The sequence below is a fragment of the Poromitra crassiceps genome (genome assembly GCF_964638095.1).
Source record: "Poromitra crassiceps genome assembly, chromosome: 9".
In the NCBI taxonomy this organism is placed as follows: Eukaryota; Metazoa; Chordata; class Actinopteri; order Beryciformes; family Melamphaidae; genus Poromitra; species Poromitra crassiceps.
Genome location: NC_139630.1, coordinates 32,600,565 through 32,620,045, shown reverse-complemented (window position 1 = coordinate 32,620,045; position 19,481 = coordinate 32,600,565). Strand labels below are relative to the sequence as shown.

The following is a 19,481-nucleotide window of genomic DNA, read 5'->3' as shown; positions in this document are numbered from 1 at the left end:
TAGCATCACTGCTGTACTGTAACCTAGTCAGCCTCAGAAGATCAATGATGGTGATGTTGAACCTGCCTGCGCTCCACAGAGGTGATTACCGCACAGGCAAACGTCTCAACATGAGGAAGGTCATCCCCTACATCGCCAGCCAGTTCCGCAAAGACAAGATCTGGCTGAGGAGAACCAAGCCCAGCAAGAGAAACTACCAGATCTGCCTGGCCGTCGACGACTCCTCCAGCATGGTGGACAACCACTCCAAACAGGTCCGTCAGCCTCATCTGAACCGGGATGTCCTCTAGATAAACATTCTAAATTGACCGAATCACAATGTTTGTTTACAAAAAGATAAGATGTACTTTATTGTCCGCTAGGGAAACTTGTCTTGGGCTCCAAGCCACTGCATTACACAGCACAGCATAACATTATCACAATATACATAAAACAGTACATACTCGTGCAAAAAGTTTTAGTGCTAAAAATTGTAAAGTGGTCAATTGGAGCAAACGGGGGCGATGAACTACTGAGATAAAGGAGACAATTTTTAAGTGTAAAATGCATGTTTGATGCTTCTCATTAATAACAACACCTTAACTAACACTACTTAGGAGATCTAATTTAGCTGTTGGGCCACAGAATAAAGAAAATTACAGCTTGAGTTCACCCAAAACTAGCAGTTAGTCTGACCGGCAGAGAGATGTCGCTGTTGGCTAGATGTGGTTTTATCAACACAGTACATAAAATAAGTACTGTACAGCCAAACGTCAGATAGGTCGAAGCAACGGTATATCCTTAACGTTACATTTACACCTGAAGTGAGGAATCAGGAAGTGGAAGAGACTGTTGTTAAAGCGATGTCACAGTGATTAAACTAATTAGCAAGCAGCGTGGCATCTTACAGCATCTTCCTATTTTACCTGCCAACTAGATTTATGAGTGGAACAGAATGATGGTTGGTTATATAAATTAACCAATGTGACTGGTAGAGTGGACATAGCCTGGGTAAACCCAGCCTCAACGTGACCTGCTCTCAGACCTGCTCAGTCACTACAATACACTACTGTAGTGACTGAGAGCAGGTCTGAGAGCAGGTCACGTGGAAGCTGGGTTTACCCAGGCTAGAGTGGACATACTGTATTTGCAAGCAATAGTCAAATTTAATTCCCCCATTGATGCAAATGGGGGGATGTTGATGCTCCTTGCAGAGAGGAAATCCAGAGTAAATATTTGAATATATACAAAGCAGGGTTCAGTGAACGTCTCTCACTCACTAATGAAGTCATTGTGTCTCCTGTGTGGTGCAGCTGGCGTTCGAGTCTCTGTCGGTTATCGCCAACGCTCTCACTCTGCTGGAGGTCGGGCAGGTGTCTGTGTGCAGGTAAGTCCATTCACTTAAAGTCCCTGGAAACCAGAAATATTTCTTTATTATTTAGCATTTTGAGTTCATCACATCACAGGACCCTATGTTAATAAGCCACCAGCCAAATTTGAACGATGATGAACCTCGCAAAGTATATAAATTTAGGTTTGACAGGTGTGGCAAAACGCATGAGAATCGATTATTTTTTAGAGTGTATTTTCTCCCGCGGAATGTGTGGGCGTGTCCGTCTGCAGCAGGGGCATTTCTCTCCTCCGAGAGAGAGAGAGAGAGAGCGCGAGAGAGAGGGGGGGAGGGAAACGGAGAAAGAGAGATCCAGTGCGTGTGTCGAACACGAGGGCTTGAGAGGGCTTGTGTGTGTGTGTGTGTGTGTGTGTGTGTGTGTGTGTGTGTGTGTGTGTGCGTGCGTGCGCGTGTGTTCGTTGCGGCTGTGTGTCTCTCTCTGTGCTCTCTCTCACACTAGTCCCGAGAGAGAGAGAGAGAAGAGAGAGAGAGAGAGAGAGAGAGAGAGAGAGAGAAGAGAGGAGAGAGAGAGAGAGAGCAGCATAGCGCTCGGCACAGAGTGGGAGGCAGACAGATACTGAGGGAGCGCTGTCACTGGGGGCAAAGAACGGACAAAAGGAGAAGGGCAGATTGCGCGCGTGTACAAAGGTTATATAGAGCTTATGACGTCATAAGCTCCTGCGTTTTAGCACCTCGCGCACTGCTGTCTTCAATGAGGAAGTACTTTGTAGAATCTTGTAGAAAAGTGTCGATTTTAAGGCTTTGGGTTGAAAGTAATGTATAATAATTTCTGAGGCACAAAATTACTAACATAAGACCCTAAATAACATAGTTAGAACGTTTTTGTGGATTTTGGTTTCCAGGGACTTTAAGTTACTCCCAGAACTAAGCTTTTACACTACTAGACTATTAGACATGCTTTTTTGATCAAGCAAGCACAGATGCAATAGAGAGCCCCAGGAATGAGTCCGGAAAACATCGATGCTAACACTTCACTGTTTTCGCCTATGGGATGTTTGAATGGGTTTTTGGCGCGATGCTTCAAATACGGTCTCTGGGCAACGCAAGCTTAATCAAACGCGAACCAGTGTTCAGCGGAATAATCTTCACACATGAGGACCACTTTTATGAGTTTTTAAGCTTTTACGTGCCGTTAAAAGGGCGGCTAGCTAGCAAACGGCTAAATGAGACTACACTGTTGACTGTTGAGTCGACGGGGATATTATACGTCAATAACGTCATCACTTCAAAGGACGAACACGGAAATTCTCTTTCCCTCACCTGGTTCAGCCCGGGGTAATCAGTGCACAGCAGCGCACACATCAACAACACTCCAGGTTGAGTGCTGACGTGACGGGGAAGCCTATGCGACACGGTGTGTAGTTCTGGATTAGCTTAGCACAAGCTTTTTACTTCTAGGGCTCGCATTTACACTTCAAAACTCATGAAAGTGGTCCTCATGTGTGAAGATTATCCCGCTGAACACTGGTTCGCGTTTGATTAAGCTTGTGTTGCCCACAGACCTTATTTGAAGCATCGCACCAAAAACCCATTCAAAAATCCCATAGGCAGAAACAGTGAAGAACCCGGAAGTCCGCGACTTCCGCGTTCCGACTACAAAAATACGTCATCGCTGGGGCTCTCTATACAATGCAAAGTAGGGATCAAATGCAGAGTTAAACAGAAATAAACCAAATTAAAATGCGTGCAGAGAGATGAGAAGGACCCCAGGAGCTGATTAAAAAACTCACCTTAAAGAAAAAAGAAACAAGCAAAGACAATGGAATTTGATAGCAGAGATTAAATAGCAACAAAGCACAACCTGATAGACAGATGGTGTGCAAACAAGAAACTGCATAGATACAAAGTAAGGAAAAAGAGAAAAGCCTGGTTTGTGTGTATCTTTGCAAATGTGCATTTGCATCTACAGGTACTGTTGTGCTATCTGTATAATGTCCTTGATGAAAAGCTAACATGTATATGGCATGTATATAAAATGTATACAACATGTATGTGGCATGTATATAACATGTATGTGACATGTATATAACATGTATATAACATGTATGTGACATGTATACAACATGTATATAACATGTATGTGACATGTATACAACATGTATATAACATGTATACAACATGTATGTGGCATGTATATAACATGTATGTGACATGTATATAACATGTATATAACATGTATGTGACATGTATACAACATGTATATAACATGTATGTGACATGTATACAACATGTATATAACATGTATACAACATGTATGTGGCATGTATATAACATGTATGTGACATGTATATAACATGTATATAACATGTATGTCGGGTCACCTCATCAGTTTTGGTGAGACGGTGCAGCTGCTCCATCCCTTCCAGCAGCAGTTCAATGACGAGTCAGGCGCTCGGATCCTCCGGCTCTGCCAGTTCCAGCAGAAGAAGACCAGAATAGCACAGGTGGGAATCCTACAAAGGTCTGCTTCCACTCATAGAGAGGCGGGGTTTGAGGGCTGGGTAGGGGGAGTGGCTGGGGGGATGTGGGTGGGGTTTATGGGGTGGGTAGGGGGATGTGGGTGGGGTTTGAGGGGTGGGTAGGGGGAGTGGCTGGGGGGTAGGGGGAGTAGCTGGGGGGATGTGGGTGGGGTTTGAGGGGTGGGTAGGGGGAGTGGCTGGGGGGGATGTGGGTGGGTCAGGGTTAGGGTTCCAATCTAACTCACAAAATGTGTATATCAGAGCAGAGTTGAGCATTGACCTCGGCAGATGTCTCTAGTGTCTTCTAGTTGCAGGTTGATTTGGTTGAAAGCTTTAAATTTGGGAATAGTGAATGTGAAATGTACTTCCAGAAGCCAGGCCTCTTCTCTAGTAACCATAACGTTTAGTGCAGCTGGAGATGAAGCTTGGCCCAGTTAAAATGCACCTGTCCTTGTCAGAGACTGACACTTGTTTTGCCTCTCCTGCAGTTTTTGGAAACGTCGGCCAAAATGTTTGTCGCAGCCCGACAGCAGACGCCAGGATCTACAAACTCAGGTAAAGTGTCACGTTGTCTACAGCTCAGTGGGGGAAAAGAAGACTGGAACATGACCACAAAATCACCATCTTTTTAAGAGGTTTGGAGATTAACTATAAAATAGAAGAGATCTGAATCACCTGAAAACAACACTGCAAGTCAAACTCTGCATTCAACACCTCCTTACATGTCCACTGACTACACCACAGCTTTAAAGATACACTTAGCTGATTTTCAATTAGCTTTGTATCATTACAAAATCACTACTATAGTCTATACAAATGAACAACGCTTATCTTTCCTCCATCTTGCCTGGACTGAGAGCTCCCTGTTCATTCGCTGGCTACACTGCTCCAAATGACATCATGATGACATCATTAGCCGGAAAATGAATGCAGTTTCTAATTTTCTAGTTTTTCTTGAGCATTGTTCATTTACATATCCTACTGATTTCGTAATGATACACAGTTGGTTTGAAAATCGGCAAAGCGGCCCCTTAACTAAGTGCAGACGCGCGCGCACACATGCTGAACAACAACAAACAAAACATACGTAGCTTTTTAGCATCTAGCTGTCTGGTAAAATGGTGTTTTAGCCTAAACATCTAGCTGTCTGGTAAAATGGCGAAAGCAGCTGGTGGCTTTTGGGACTTGCCAGCCTCTGTGGCCACTTGAAAACTAAAGTCAGCTCCCGCTTTGGCGACAGATGCTTTCATGAATGCCTTGTGATTGCATTCACCTCTGTGCATTGAGTCAGCGGCGCAGAGGTCCATGCCCAGATTGTATCTGATGTCCAACAAACAAGCCTGTAGTGTGGCACCAGGAGACCCGGGAGTCCCAGGACCAGAGCCAAGTCCTCTGAGTGTAAAGCAAGTCATTGTGCTGGCTGAAAGCCCCGGGTGCAGCTAACATTTCCTCTGCATGGAGCCGGGACACAGAGCCTCCCTCTGAGGCTGCCGAGCTGCAGCCTGTAAACACTGACCCCCGAGCACCCCAGCATCTCTGCACACATTTAAAGACAGGAGGCCACTGCCTCAGTTAATGCTGGTATTGATCAGATAGGAACTTCTGCTCCATTCAGTAGTGAGTTGTGGGACTGCCAGACTTGTCAGCCAGCCAGCAGCTTGTGGATGCTCTTCACGCTGAACACACATAACCGGGTCAGTGGCGCCCTAAAGCTTAGAGAAGCAAGCTTGTGACCGGAAGGTTGTCGGTTCAATCCCCACGACCTGGCAGGATAAATCGGGGTGGGGTAAGTGAAAAGCTGCCAGTGCTTCCTCCCCTTCCTCATTACCACCACAGAGGTGTCCTTGAGCAAGGCTCTTAACCCCAACCGCTCCAGTGGAGCTGCTCAGTGGCCAGCAGATCAGACTGTGGTTGTACTGGTCAGCTTCCAGGTGTGAATGTGAACAGGGCACTCCTGAAAAACAGAGCTTTGCTATCAGTGAGACTCCCCCTGAATAAAGGTAAAAAATAAATTAAAAAAAGTATCGAATGTGGGCCTACTGGGCACATTGTAACTTCCCACTCATAGAGACACTGCGGAACGCGTCATCATTCAGAAACCACGCCCAAAACGGGGGAAAACACAAACTCCTGTCCAATCCTGGCGTTCTCCTATGTCGCGTGCATGGTCGGGTGTTGCACAAAAAGATCGTATATACGGAAGATGAACACTCCAACTTACTTCATTGACAGCAACATCCACATTTTTCTTCTCGCCAATTCTCAATGGCTTCCTTGTTTTCCTCGGGAGTACAAAAAAACTTTAACTGGCGATATTTTACATTTGTTGTCTGCGCAGCCCACCACACAACAGCTTTTAGCTATGTTTAATTCAAGGAAAATGACGCTGGTGTGTGGAAATGAACGGAGCTTCTCCCCCATGATGGGCGTGGCCTATTTCATGCAGCGTCTCTATAGACCAAATCAGCGGGATGTTTACATTTACTTCCGGGTACCCCTGAGGTCCACACATTATAATGGCGGTGGACGGCACAAACTGACGTGTTGAAGACAAAAACAGACAAAGAAGACAAAAATGGTTCGTCCGTGTTGTGTTGTTGTTTAATATCATTCATAACAACACTTTCACTAACGTTAGTGGAGACCAGACTAGCTAATTTACCTGTTGGACCAGACCAGAGTAGACTTGAAGCTAAATTAAATTAACGTGGCGTCAGTAGCTCTTTCTCGCCGAGAAGAGCCTGGTGACGCGAGGTTAGTAGCTCTGTCTGTAACGTTAACAAGTCTGCAAAAAAACAGCGAGTTTGACAGACAAACAAACGTTATTAGCTAGCTAACACTACATAAAACAAACACAGAAGAAAGGCTAGATACGTCGGACAAGCATGTTTACCAACCGTTTAACCATTTAAATTGAAAGTAGTCGGCCGAAAACAGCGAGAGGGTTTGACAGCATTTATTTGACAACACGCACATTTAAACCTGCCGCCTTCCCCAAGTGGTACCCGGAAGTAAATTTGTTTACATGGTGACGTCACGGTGATTTGGTCTATACCGGTATTAACCTCCACTCCTTCCTCTCTGACCTGTGACCTCCACAGAGACGGCCCAGCTGCTGCTCATCGTGTCAGACGGCCGGGGCCTCTTCCTGGAGGGTAAGGAGAGGGTGACGGCAGCCGTGCAGGCGGCCCGCACCGCCAACGTGTTCGTCATCTTCGTGGTGCTCGACAACCCCAACTCACGGGTAAGAAGAGACATAAAAAATCTCACCATTTCCCCCCCCCCAATTTCTTCCCGCATGTCAGAAGTCTCACCTTGCTTTGTGGACTCCGCTGCAGGACTCCATCCTGGACATCAAGGTGCCCATATTCAAAGGGCCGGGCGAGCTGCCGGAGATCCGCACGTACATGGAGGAGTTCCCCTTCCCCTTCTACGTGATCCTGCGCGACGTCAACGCCCTGCCGGAGACGCTGAGCGACGCGCTGAGGCAGTGGTTTGAACTCGTCACGGCAGCCGACCCGTAGATCCAACGAGAAGCCATTTTTTTTTGTAGAAAATTAAAGGGAGGAGGGAGGGGCAGCAACCCAACTGCACAACGCCACTCTGCTGCTAGCCTCTCAGCTAGCCTCTGCTAGCCTCTCAGCTGGGGGGGACTGAAAACGAAACAAAAAAAACATGGACTCAAAAAGACGGATTTGCCGCTGTACATGTGCCTTTACTTTCTTATTTTTACTTTTAATTTTCGTAGACTCTGTAGAGTTTGATAGCAACCTTTGCCGTTTTGTCTTTGTCATCAGGGGAATTCTCGACGTTTCTTTTGTAATGTAACGAGGATTTGCTATTAACTTGCACGTCTCTGAGAAATGATAGGAACAAAAATGTGATTCCCTTTGCGTGTGAAACACCTCAGTGAAGAGTGGGTAAATACCTCTTGTCCCCCCTTGTACTATATGACCCCCCCCCCCCTCTCTCTCGCGTCTGTGTGGATGTTTTAGTCAGTGTTACGAAGATCATCAAGTCATCTTCAGTGTGAACACAGCAACCCCATGTACAGAGCTGACGGGACAGAGTTGTGTCGTTGTGTTTGCGTAAAAGAACCGTCATAATGTCACGGCATAACAGTAGCATGTTGGTATGGTCTTGATCGCCATCTAGAGGAACTCAAAGAAATGTGCCTTGGAGAGGAAAACGGTTGGCCCAATCCCAATTCCCCCCTTTGGCCCTACCACTTAGCCCTTCTTAACCCTCTGTTTTGCGCGTTCACGTGGAGCGGTAGAGGTGTCCCCATACCTTTTTGCATCAGACCTAGGATGAAGGGGGAGGGCCTTATTGGCCCTTGAAACAGAGTTTTCAGGACCCACACAACAAACCAAGGGCTGAGAAGGAAATCGCTATTAATCGGCCAGAAATGAGCCAAAAGTTACAAACGTTTATATCTGAGTTTAAGGACGATACAAAGTAATCTGGATGTGTGGAATTAGTTTGTGGCAACATTTCAGAAAAAAATTGTATCACAATTCGCGCCCGGCTGCCTACACTGGTTTCCCGGTTTCCCGTTTGTGGAAGAGGAGACGGCGATCTTTGCAAATATCGAGTTTTGGAATGCGTGTTTCAACATTCCGACTCAGCGATCCTTTGTATCGACGTTAAAGGAAAACATTCACATATCTTTGGGTATTTTGCAACTATTTTAACATAGACAGTATGGGCACCTGCTTCCAAGATGGTAACAGAGTGGCAGAAGCACCAGCCAGCATCTGCAAGCAGATCCGTGTAAAAAGATTTATAAACACTGAAACGTGACTATAAAGCTATAAAATAAATTATTTTTGGACATCCAACCCAGCAAAAAACACATGGGATAGTTTAGTATCCCGATTATGAAGCAACCCAATCGCCAGAATAAAATGTAAAAAAAACAACAGAATATTATGTACAATATCAACATACATTTGAATAGGCTATACTATCCTATATAGGCTAGCCTACTATGTTATAATCATGTTTTCCAATGACTCCTGAGCAAACCAGTCAACTAATAAATCAGTATAATTGAAATATTAATAAGTTAGCAATAATTTAATTAATTAATTTCTGGTAATATGCAATATGATCATGACAAAATAGTGTATCTATGAGAATCTGCAGACTTCAATCTGTTTGAACCAGAAATAGCTTTATTATCACAGTTTGGCAAAATGATGACGTATTGAGTGGTGTCCCATTTCCTAGGCGATTGTTTTCAATCCCTACTCCTTGTGGGAAGCCACTCCTTGTGGCTTCGTTTTGAAGGGCAAGGGCCAAAGTGAGGCACACTCAAAAACAAGGGGTAGGGGTAACAAATAACAATTGGGATTGGGCCCATACACATCACACCTAAATCAGCTGTTGCGGTTAGAGGTGTGGTCGGTCCTAGCTCTGTAACGGTCAGGATTTTTAGAAATTCAGTTCTTATGCACTTTGAAGCACAGGGACTAAATTAAATTTTGATATATGCTCCAATAACCCATTTTTGTGGTTTAAAGACACATATCTGCTGTGTGCATTTTCCAACCATACTGTGTGACTTACTGCAGAAAGAGAGCTAGGAGCTCATCACTGTGTCCGTTAGCAGTAGGTGTTTATGATTGTGCATTGAAATGTTAATCACCTATGTGTTTTGTAATGTGGACATAAATGTAAGCAGGCATCGGTTATATTTAAGAGGTTGTTTCTTCATGCCACCCATCTATTAAACCATACCATGATACGAATGATCCCGACAATAAACTGTTTCAAAGGTCTTCTTCTGTTTGTCCAGAGATGATACAGACCAGGGTGGGAATTACATGGAGGACCATGGCCTCGGTTGCCACCTCCCTCTGGCTGTGATGCCCTGAGATCCCTAAGGCCACCTTGGCAGTGCCCTGCTACTGTCAGTTGCTTTAAAAGCGTTCGAGGTCTCAGTTTAATGTAGCCTGCCCTATGCAAAGGATGTGTCATTGGCTCATTTTAACACACATTTCAGAAAAGTCGCTCTTCACGATGTCAATAGAGCAATGGCCTTTGTGCCCTGGCATGTTGGTCTTGCCCCTAAAACGACAAAATTGGTTATAGAAGAGGGAATATCTGTGCTTTGGCTGATGAACCTTGCAAATCCTGTGCCTCAGAAAGGACTGAGTGATCAAAAATAAAATATGAATTCTGGAGCACACGGTCAACTTTAGCCAGTTAATGTGGAAACAGGCCGACATTTCAACAAACAAAATGTTTTCCTCAGAGTCAACAAAAGGACAAGACTAGAATGGCAACTTTAAATACTCACCACAAATAAACAGTCTCTCATTGGTGGGGCATGGGCAATACATCATTATCCTACAGCCAATGTCAAAATACCACATCTAGTACAAACACAATAAATAAATAAATTGATTGCATCTGGTATTTTGACATTGACTGTAGCAATGACGAATGAGAGACTGATTTATTTGTGTGGGACTATTTAAAATTGTCATTCAGGCCTTGCCCTTTGTTGACTCTAAGGAAAACATTTGTTTGTCGAAACGTTGGTCAGTTTCCACAGTAAATTGCTAAAATCGACAGACTGGTTATTAGTCCTTGTCCTCCAGGCCACCAGGGGGCGGGAAATACTCAATTTACACGGTATTGTCAGCTCAGCCAAAGAGCATGGAAGGAAAGAGAGGACAGTCCGGCCATTTTTGGAAACAGAATGCGCCTCGCAGTGGTCAGCTGCGGTAGCGCGGGCCCCTATAATCAGCCTCTCTAAACAGTAACTCAACGGGAGAACACTCTAAATTTCGTGGATTCACATCTTTTCTGGGCGTACTGTAAATCTTGATTGAAGTGGTGTAGTGCAGGGATGTAAAACAACAACCATATTGTGGAAACTAAGCAAAATTTTTCGTTTTCTTTGTTTAGTTTTTTCAAGATAAATAGTAAATGCAAAGGACCCGAGGTTAAAACCACGCAATGCACTTCTGACGGAGTGGACGACAGCCGCATTAGCTATTTATCTTGAAAAAACTAAACAAAGAAAACGAAAAATTTTGCTTAGTTTCCACAATATGGTTGTTGTTTTACATCCCTGCACTACACCACTTCAATCAAGATTTGCAGTACGCCCAGAAAAGATGTGAATCCACGAAATTTAGAGTGTTCTCCCGTTGAGTTACTGTTTAGAGAGGCTGATTATAGGGGCCCGCGCTACCGCAGCTGACCACTGCGAGCCTGTGCGAGGTTCTTTTGGCGCTGTCACGCTTCCAAAAATAAAAAATGGCGGAGGCTGCTGGGCGCTGATGTTGCAATGGGGCAATATGGAGCTGTCAGTTCTTTCCATAAAAGTTCTTTGGCTCAGCTGCTGCTAGCTAGCTTCCATCACAACATCCGCTTTTGAAGTTGCGTGTGGTCAGTCAGGATCAGGATGGCAATTTCAAGGTTACCACCGGCAGCTTTTTCTTTGAAACAGGTAAATATTAACTATATGTCTATTGTGAAGCAAACAATGGGAAGATAACAGGAGGTTACAGGTGGTGGTTGGTGAAATCGCTCTTGTACTGAACATTACTGCTGCAGCGGTAGCATTAGCAACCATAATGCTAATTCGATGTGTTTTATAAGCTCAACGTCAAGCGGCTAACGTGTGTAGCCTCGACGCGAGACTCAGCCTTCAGAATGAAGGATGGAGATGGAGATCTGTAGCGTCTACAGTAATTGTAGCCTCAACTCTGTCATTCTGAGTCTCGCGTTGAGGCTACAGTAATTGCATGTAACTAGAGAATGTCAGTTCAATTAAAGAATATCAACTCAATTAAAACTCATTAGAATAGAGGATTCTACAAATTCAGTCTTCTTGATAATTCACACTGTGACGATCAAGGACACAAATTTGTAAGCTCAAATATCGTGAGACTTCATCTGGAAGCTATTTCTCATGTTTATGTTTTCTTAAAATTGAGTGTTCAGCTGTCCAAGATTGCTGCTACGTTGCCATGGCATATACAGTATCTTCAGTCTGACACGTTGATTTTCTTCATCAGTTTCTACAGAGGCAGAGGGTTTTGGGAATTTACAGAAATATGCTGAAGACCATCCGACAGGTACCAGAGGAGGGAGACAGGAAGTACCTCATGGACTGGGCAAGGGACGAGTTCAAGAGGAATAAGAATGCCACAGACCAGGTCAATATTGTATATTATGCGTTTCCCTTCCCATTTAAGCCAGGGAGTGGCCCAGCTCACCTAGAACTGGCCTTCCTCAATATGCATTTCAATTAAGAGTTTTTGTTTTTTTGTTTAACAGTGGAAACGGAGGTTCCTACCCAAATGTGGAACAATAGTTTGTTGTTGTGACTAGGGGATTTGTCTATAGACCCTGTTTGCAATTTGAGTGTTTGTGTATTTTTTCTGCTCACTATTGACATTTACTCTCAACTCTCCCACAGGATACCATCCGCATGATGATCACTCAAGCAAACAACCATTTGGAGGAGCTTCAGAAGTCTCTCGCATTGGCCAAGAGTTAAAATCCTCTCCGCTGCTGGGAGTCAGTAGCATTGTGTGATCTTACATTGACTTTACACTGCTACTGTATCTGCTGCAGCCCGTGGATTGTTCTGGATCGCTTCTCAGTGAGGACTTCACATGGCTGCTGGACGGGGCTTGTGCTTTATAAAGACAACATTTTGGGGGCAAACATTGAAGCGCAATACCCCCCCCCTACAGGCAACAAAGTATCATAAATGTATTGTTTGCTGCCTGGCCATGAGATGTGCCTTTGTGATAAAGCAGCAATGTTGAGGCAACTCTTATACTTAAATCGGAACGGCCACATCCGTATTCATTCTTATTTCTGATTTCAAAATCAGCAGATACAGTAAAACTAACTGCAGCAGATACTGCTCAATTTTTGGAAGTGGAGTCCACTGTATAACAACTATGAGGCTAATGTAAATATATTTAGGTATTTACGGTAAATCTGGGAATGTGTATTGAAATAACTGGAGAGGGGGCAGCCTCTGATCCAAATAGCCTTTCTTATACATTAATTCGTGCTAATTTTCTAGTTAATAAAGTAACGGAACTAGTCCTACCTCACATCTTGATCCCAATTCATGATCATGGAAAACTGTTTTTTTATGAATAAATTACTCACATAATTGTGAGGGTAAATGTGCCCATTTGCCACTAGCCGTTGTTTGTATATTAATTTATCTATTACATGCAAAGTATAATGATTAAAACAGGTTTATTTTATTTTGTTTATTTTTTACAAAATACATTGTCTGGCATCATTACAGAGTGCATTATTCATATCAACAGAGTCATCCATACACAACTAACATCCAACATGAGCGGAGTAGGCAGTTGCTACATAACATGTACATTGGCTACTAGTAATACTGCAACACACAACTTTGAGTTTTCTTCATGCAGAATGTCTTGACAGGTGATTTTTCCGACTTGGGAACGAACAGATTATCTTCTCACAGGTAATTCTGGAAAACTAGATTATTCCGGTTGTCAAATGAGTATAAAATAATCATGAAATGGCTCTAGTGTTTTGTTTGTAGTGAAAAATCGAAACTTAAATGCACATCAGGACATACATAGAGGGAGTCCTTTTCAGTTACAGTACAGATGTTTGCAAAGTATGGAATATAAAATTGCTTTTTTCCATGTCTTGGAAGAGTTTTGAAATGGGAAAAAATGTGATTTAGACCCTTAACACAGACACATTTGACATAGTTACAGACCCCACGGTCATTACTCTTATTGTGATATTCACAGTTGCTGCAAATCATGTTCAGCTATTAAGTGATATGATTAGATACTGTTGTCTGGACGGTATCGCCCTCTACTGCCAGTGTCAGCACACACACATTGAAAGTCCATTCCAATTAAGTCTCATTAAGGTCTCATTACCTGGCTAACCGGGTAATGCTGCTTCTCGTTGAAGTGTGTGCACGTTTAACATTATATAATTAATTTTTTCACTTTTTCGGTCAAAAGCCCAATCTATACGCAGAGTTCCCCCAACCACTGCTCTTGATTTCAGTGGAATGTTAACATTTTATTCCACTCACACATTTACCCACACACAGGAGCTGAGCTAACTACTTATTGGGATATTAAACTACAGTTAGCACCGGTAGAAATCTTGACAAAATATGACAGTGGAGTGGAATTCAACTTTCAAATGTTTTCTGAGACTGAAGGGATTTGCATACGCTTGTATTGATTCCTACCCTCCAAGGAAAACATTATACTGTAAAAATAATAATAATCAATAGTGTCAGTTTGGCCACATTCACATCGGGTTACCCTTTTAAGTCACAAGGCTGAATTCCAGCATGCAGATAAGAATAAAAAAGCTTATTATGCTGTTATATTATCCAACATGTCTGACTTCAAAATATTTTTTGCCGTTACTGTGCACGATACATGTAAATGTTTCACATGTAGCTTCTGTGTTCATTCTTGGAAGCACATAAAATGCACATTGAGAGAGTACATAACGCATATATGCATATTTAGAGTATGGTTGGGTGAAGTTGTATGTGTATCTTCCTTTGTCAACGCCCTTTCATGTGACATACTGCACCTATCCTACTGTAAATGGCACAATAGTTCCATTTGAAACATCTAGCTGTACATCTAACCGGTTTATTTACAACAGTGCACAAGAGCTGCCCTTACCACTATAGTATTTACAAATCTAGGCTTAACATGCCAGTGCTAACATGACGAATAACAGGTCCATGATTTATTACTCGTCTAAGATAGTTTTTAATGTTGAGCTTAGCTGGAAAGGTGGATTTATTTTTGTGTCACTCAGAAAAGTTGGGTTTTAAGCAGCTGTAAGAATGAGATACCTACCAGTTGTGTGCATGATTCAGTAGATCCTATAGGACCTATAGGACTGATAATATTGAATTCAGTAACTTATACGTATGAATGCATTCACCTATAAAGAAGAAAATCTGACACCTTTATGGCACAGATCCAGATGTTCTCATGGCTGTTTAAAGAGGGATTCTGGCTGTTTGCCCGGTCCAGTTCTGAAACGATGACTACTGCATGTGACCCAGTGTTAGCAGTGATCATGTGACCCGGTGTTAGCAGTGATCATGTGACCCAGTGTTAGCAGTGATCATGTGACCCAGTGTTAGCAGTGATCATGTGACCCGGTGTTAGCAGTGATCATGTGACCCAGTGTTAGCAGTGATCATGTGACCCGGTGTTAGCAGTGATCATGTGACCCAGTGTTAGCAGTGATCATGTGACCCGGTGTTAGCAGTGATCATGTCTGCTGGTCCTCAGCATGCGGAGCTCGTCCTCCAGGTAGGTGATCCTCTCCAGCAGGGCCGCCTGGTCGGCCTGGGCCCTCTGGTCGGCCTGCCAGCGAGCCTCCTGGATCTTCCTCTCGTACCAGCGCTCCATCTGCGTCGACACCGCCTCGAAGAAATACTGGGTCACCTCCAGGGCGTGCATGTTGTCCTTCTCCTGCGCGAAGGAGGGCTCCGCGTCGGGCTGCTCCCCGAACACCTCCAGGGTCCTCCCCCCCGCCTGTCCCGCCGCCCCCCTGGACTTAGTCCTGCCTTGGGAGTGCCTCTTGTGGTGCTTCCCCCTGTCGCGGCCGCGCTCTCGGTCCCTGTGATCGTTCCTGCTGCTGCCGCCGCAGCGCCGCTCAGTCGCAGGGGAGAGGCTGCTGGCCCTGTGGCGGCTGCTCCTGCTCGCCCCGCACTCTATGAGGTCCGTGTCCTGCAGCTCCAGGTTCTTCCTCCGGGTGTCAGTAGAGATCCCCGTGCGCTCCTTGGGCCGCACCACTTGGGTAGATGATGTGGGGCACTTGGCTATAGCCGGAGATGTGATGTCTGTGTCATGAGGCTTGTCACCATCTGTTGAATGTGCGAGAGGGATTTACTGAGCACATATAATTACACAGTAATCACTAAACAGAGCAGCTCACACTTAATTAGTCTTGATTATTCAAGACATCCTGCTAATTGATATGCAATATGAAATCTGCATGCATCTGCAGTTATGAATAATAGAAAGCACGCCACGGGCAACTTGTGTAAACACGTCTCTGATAACGCTCGGCTCCAGCAGTCTGTTCTTTACTTCCTAAAAGGTCATGACAGAAACACAACGTACTTAGATTATGCAACGTTTGGTTACATAAGCCCGTAGAGCATATGCCCAGAATGAGTCCATTCTCACCCTGAGCGCGTTTTCAATTGAGATCCATGTCAGTTCAGTTAGTCGTGTTTCCATGCAAATTCTAAGCGAATCTTAAAATTAGATTCAGCTGAGTCGCCATCGCCATAAGCGGCTGTTAAAACGAATCAGTAGGTTGTGTGTGTGTGGGAGGGAGGGAGGGGAGGAGAGGGGGGGGGGGGGTGGTCCCGCCAGCAGAACGCATTGCAGCAGACTGGACGAGCTGCCAGCTGTGCACAACACACAGCTGATTAGTCATGTTTGTAGTTTTTTTTGCGAAATTGAGGATTTATTTTATTTTCATTTTTTCCATTTGCATCAAGCTTTTATAATGCGATACTTCTGTGAAATGTGCATCAAAATACATTGATGGAAACTCCTGGACCAGGCTCTCCCACTTGGACTACTGCAACATTCTTCTGGCTGGGCTACCTGCCTCAGCCATCTGACCGCTACAGCTCATTCAGAACGCTGCAGCCCGTCTGGTGTTCAACCAACCTAAACTCTCTCATGTCACTCCCCTCTTCCGGGACCTACACTGGCTTCCCATCTCGGCACGCATCAAATTCAAGACACTGGTACTGGCCTACAGGTACACCAGACAGCTCCTCCGTATCTACAATCTATGGTCAGGTTCTCACACCGCTCCCTCCGCTCCTCCACCCGTCCAGATCGCCTCGCCATCGCTACGTGGGCTCAAAAGTCGCTCATCCTGATTCATCATGACTCTTCTCGTTCCTGGCACCACAATGATGGGAGGAGCTCCCCCTTCTGGTCAGGAGGGCCGAATCTCTGCCCATCTCTCGGCGGAGACTAAAATCACACTTCTTCAGGCTCCACCTGGGCCTGTCTTGAACTAACATCTTTCTCCCTCTTCTAGAAAAAAAAATCCAACTAATGTCCTTCTCAAACTTCTTTATACAAGGGCAACTCTATTCCTTCAAAAGGTCTTAGCTGTCATAGATTGTGTTGCATAGTTGATTTCTGTACTGTTGACAAAATGTGATATTGTAAGTTGCTTTGGATAAAAGCATCTGCTAAATGACATAATGTCATGTAACACGAGTACTGATGTGTTCTCATACCTGGAGAGCTTTCAACATGAACCACAAAGTAATGGTTGGCGGAGCCGCCCTCTGCAGGGCCGGGCTCTGCCTGGGCGGGGTCCGGGGGAGCGGGGCTGTCCTGGAGCTCCAGGCACTGGGAGCTGCCCCCCTGGCCGGTGGGCAGCGCGGCGAGCTCCGACTCGTCGGCTTCGTCCAGCCCCTCCGTCACCGAGGACGAGCGGTGCAGCTTGGCGCCGCGCGGCTCCCCCGTAAAGCGAACCTCGATGTTCTGCAGCTTGGCCAGGCACCAGCTCTTCAGCTCGTTCACCATGGACGCCTGCTTAAAGGACAAAAAACACAAAAGAGGTTTAGTGACATGCGAAAAGTTAGTTCAAAATGTCATTATGTATTCACAATTAGTGTTGACACCTTGACATTTTGGATTTTAGTCGCCTATATTTATTTATTTCGCAAAAAGTTTGCATATTTATTAGGGATGCACCGATATGAAAATTTTGGCCGATGCCGATAACCGATATTAACATTGCTGTTATGGCCGATAACCGATATTTACCGATGTCGATATGATCTGTATAAAACCACATTTTTATGATCATCACATTTTGTACATAATGAAAAACATAACACTGAATTTGAAAAAGTTATGCATTTCTTTATTTGCAAAGCCTTTGGAAAAGCCCATAAATCATAGATTTACTGCATTATTTCATATCAATGTGAAGAATTTGGCTGATAATGATAACCGATATTAACATTGCAACATCTGACCGATACCGATATGACCGATATGTTAAAAAATGACCAACATCGGCCGATACCGATATGATTGCCGATATATCGTGCATCCCTAATATTTATCATCTTATGGCATTTACACTAAAATGTCTTGGGTAGCTGTAACCTTGCAGTGTGAAAACGTGATTGGTGAATATCCAACTTAAATTTGTGAATACATCTTTTCAAATGTCAGATAAGTAGGATTTTGACTATCCCATGGCACCGAATGAACAGTATATCTGCAGAAGGTTGATAGGGTTGTCGAGCAATACCAATAATACCAATAACTCAAATATGACTTTGTCAGGTGCTGAGATTTCTCACAGGCTCACACTGTGTTTTGGAACAAAACTTTATGTGTGTCAAAATGTTCAGATCCCTAAAGCCTTTTCTGAAGCAGGCGAAGTGCAGCTCAGCTGGTGTCGAGCCTGTTGTTCGTATTACCTGTCTCTTCTCCCCCTCCAGGCGCTCCTGTGCGGCCCGCTGGTCGATCCTGTGCAGGCACTCTGTCCTCTCCGCTGAAACTCTCTCCACTGTCATCTTGTCCAGAGCCCGGATCTGATGGCATCACGGCAGAACACAAAGACACATGTACAGTTAGCAACCAAAGAAGCTTATTCTGCTGTTTACTGCAACCTTTCCTACAATTTCACTTGATTACATACATGAGTATTCATTTATGAAATGAGTATTCATTTATGAAATGAGTATTCATTTATGCACAATTAAAGGTTTCTAATTTTCCCATCCTTTATGCAGCTAGTATAAATGCAAGAGGAGCTCGCACACTCCGTGTGTGCGCGTGTGTGTGCGTGCGTGTGTGTGCGTGTGCGTGTGTGTGTGTGTGTGCGCGTGTGTGTGCGTGCGTGTGTGTGTATGTGTGTGTGTGTGCGTGTGCGTGTGTGCGTGTGCGTGTGTGTGTGTGCGTGCGTGTGTGTGTGGTATGTGCTATATGTGTAGACAGATTTAAAAGCCTGCTTATCCATGCATGTTTATTTGATTATCAATCTCTTTTGGTGTATTCATTGTCTACAGTTGTGAGCCATCTGATGTCACTGTTCTCTATAGGTGCAAGTCTTTCAAATGGGTCGTTAGCACTGATGACATCACATAGTATTTTGTGGGTCGCATGTAGAATAAACATGATCTTTTGCTATTCTGATGTCTTGCATTTAGTTGCTGTTGGCCTCTTTTGCGCTCGTGCCCCTTTTCTTTTTCTTATTAAGTTTCCCCCCCAATTGTACTTGGCCAAGTCCCCCTGCTGTCCCGCCCCTTGCCCCACCCCCTCTGCCGATCTGGGGAGAGTTGTAGACTAGCACGCTTCCTCCGATACATGTGCAGTCGCCAGTCGCTTTTTTCCACCAGACAGCGAGGAGTTTCACCGGCAGGATGTAGCACGTGCGAGGATCTCACTATTCCCCCCAGTTCCCCTCTCCCCCAAACAGGCGCCCCGACCATCCAGTGGAAGCACTAGTGCAGCGACCGGGACACATAATTCATCTTTCCCACCCGACGCCCGCAGACACGGCCAATTGTGCCTGTATCGGACGCCCGACCAAGCTGGCGGTAA

General features: G+C 44.7%; 3 protein-coding genes across 3 annotated transcripts in view; 2 read left to right on the top strand and 1 right to left on the bottom strand.

The window, feature by feature from the left end:
• mdn1 (midasin AAA ATPase 1) overlaps positions 1-8,856 on the top strand; it is a 95,577-nt gene extending 86,721 nt beyond the window's left edge. Inside the window, exons 99-104 of the mRNA XM_083643455.1 lie at positions 80-254; positions 1,293-1,366; positions 3,720-3,834; positions 4,338-4,404; positions 6,951-7,093; positions 7,188-8,856. Coding sequence (XP_083499581.1) covers positions 80-254; positions 1,293-1,366; positions 3,720-3,834; positions 4,338-4,404; positions 6,951-7,093; positions 7,188-7,373 — 760 coding nt within the window. The 3' untranslated portion in view covers positions 7,374-8,856. The remainder of the gene's footprint in view (positions 1-79; positions 255-1,292; positions 1,367-3,719; positions 3,835-4,337; positions 4,405-6,950; positions 7,094-7,187) is intronic.
• A 2,357-nt stretch (positions 8,857-11,213) lies between these two features.
• lyrm2 (LYR motif containing 2) lies at positions 11,214-13,014 on the top strand. The gene is made up of 3 exons (XM_083643253.1): positions 11,214-11,314; positions 11,886-12,026; positions 12,290-13,014. The coding sequence occupies exons 1-3, from the start codon at positions 11,270-11,272 to the stop codon at positions 12,368-12,370; spliced, it is 267 nt and encodes an 88-aa protein (XP_083499379.1). The 5' UTR covers positions 11,214-11,269; the 3' UTR covers positions 12,371-13,014.
• Positions 13,015-15,137: 2,123 nt separating this feature from the next.
• ankrd6b (ankyrin repeat domain 6b) overlaps positions 15,138-19,481 on the bottom strand; it is a gene marked incomplete at both ends in the record, with an annotated part of 31,622 nt that continues 27,278 nt past the window's right edge. Inside the window, 3 exons of the mRNA XM_083642542.1 lie at positions 15,138-15,745; positions 17,153-17,453; positions 18,356-18,469. Coding sequence (XP_083498668.1) covers positions 15,138-15,745; positions 17,153-17,453; positions 18,356-18,469 — 1,023 coding nt within the window. The remainder of the gene's footprint in view (positions 15,746-17,152; positions 17,454-18,355; positions 18,470-19,481) is intronic.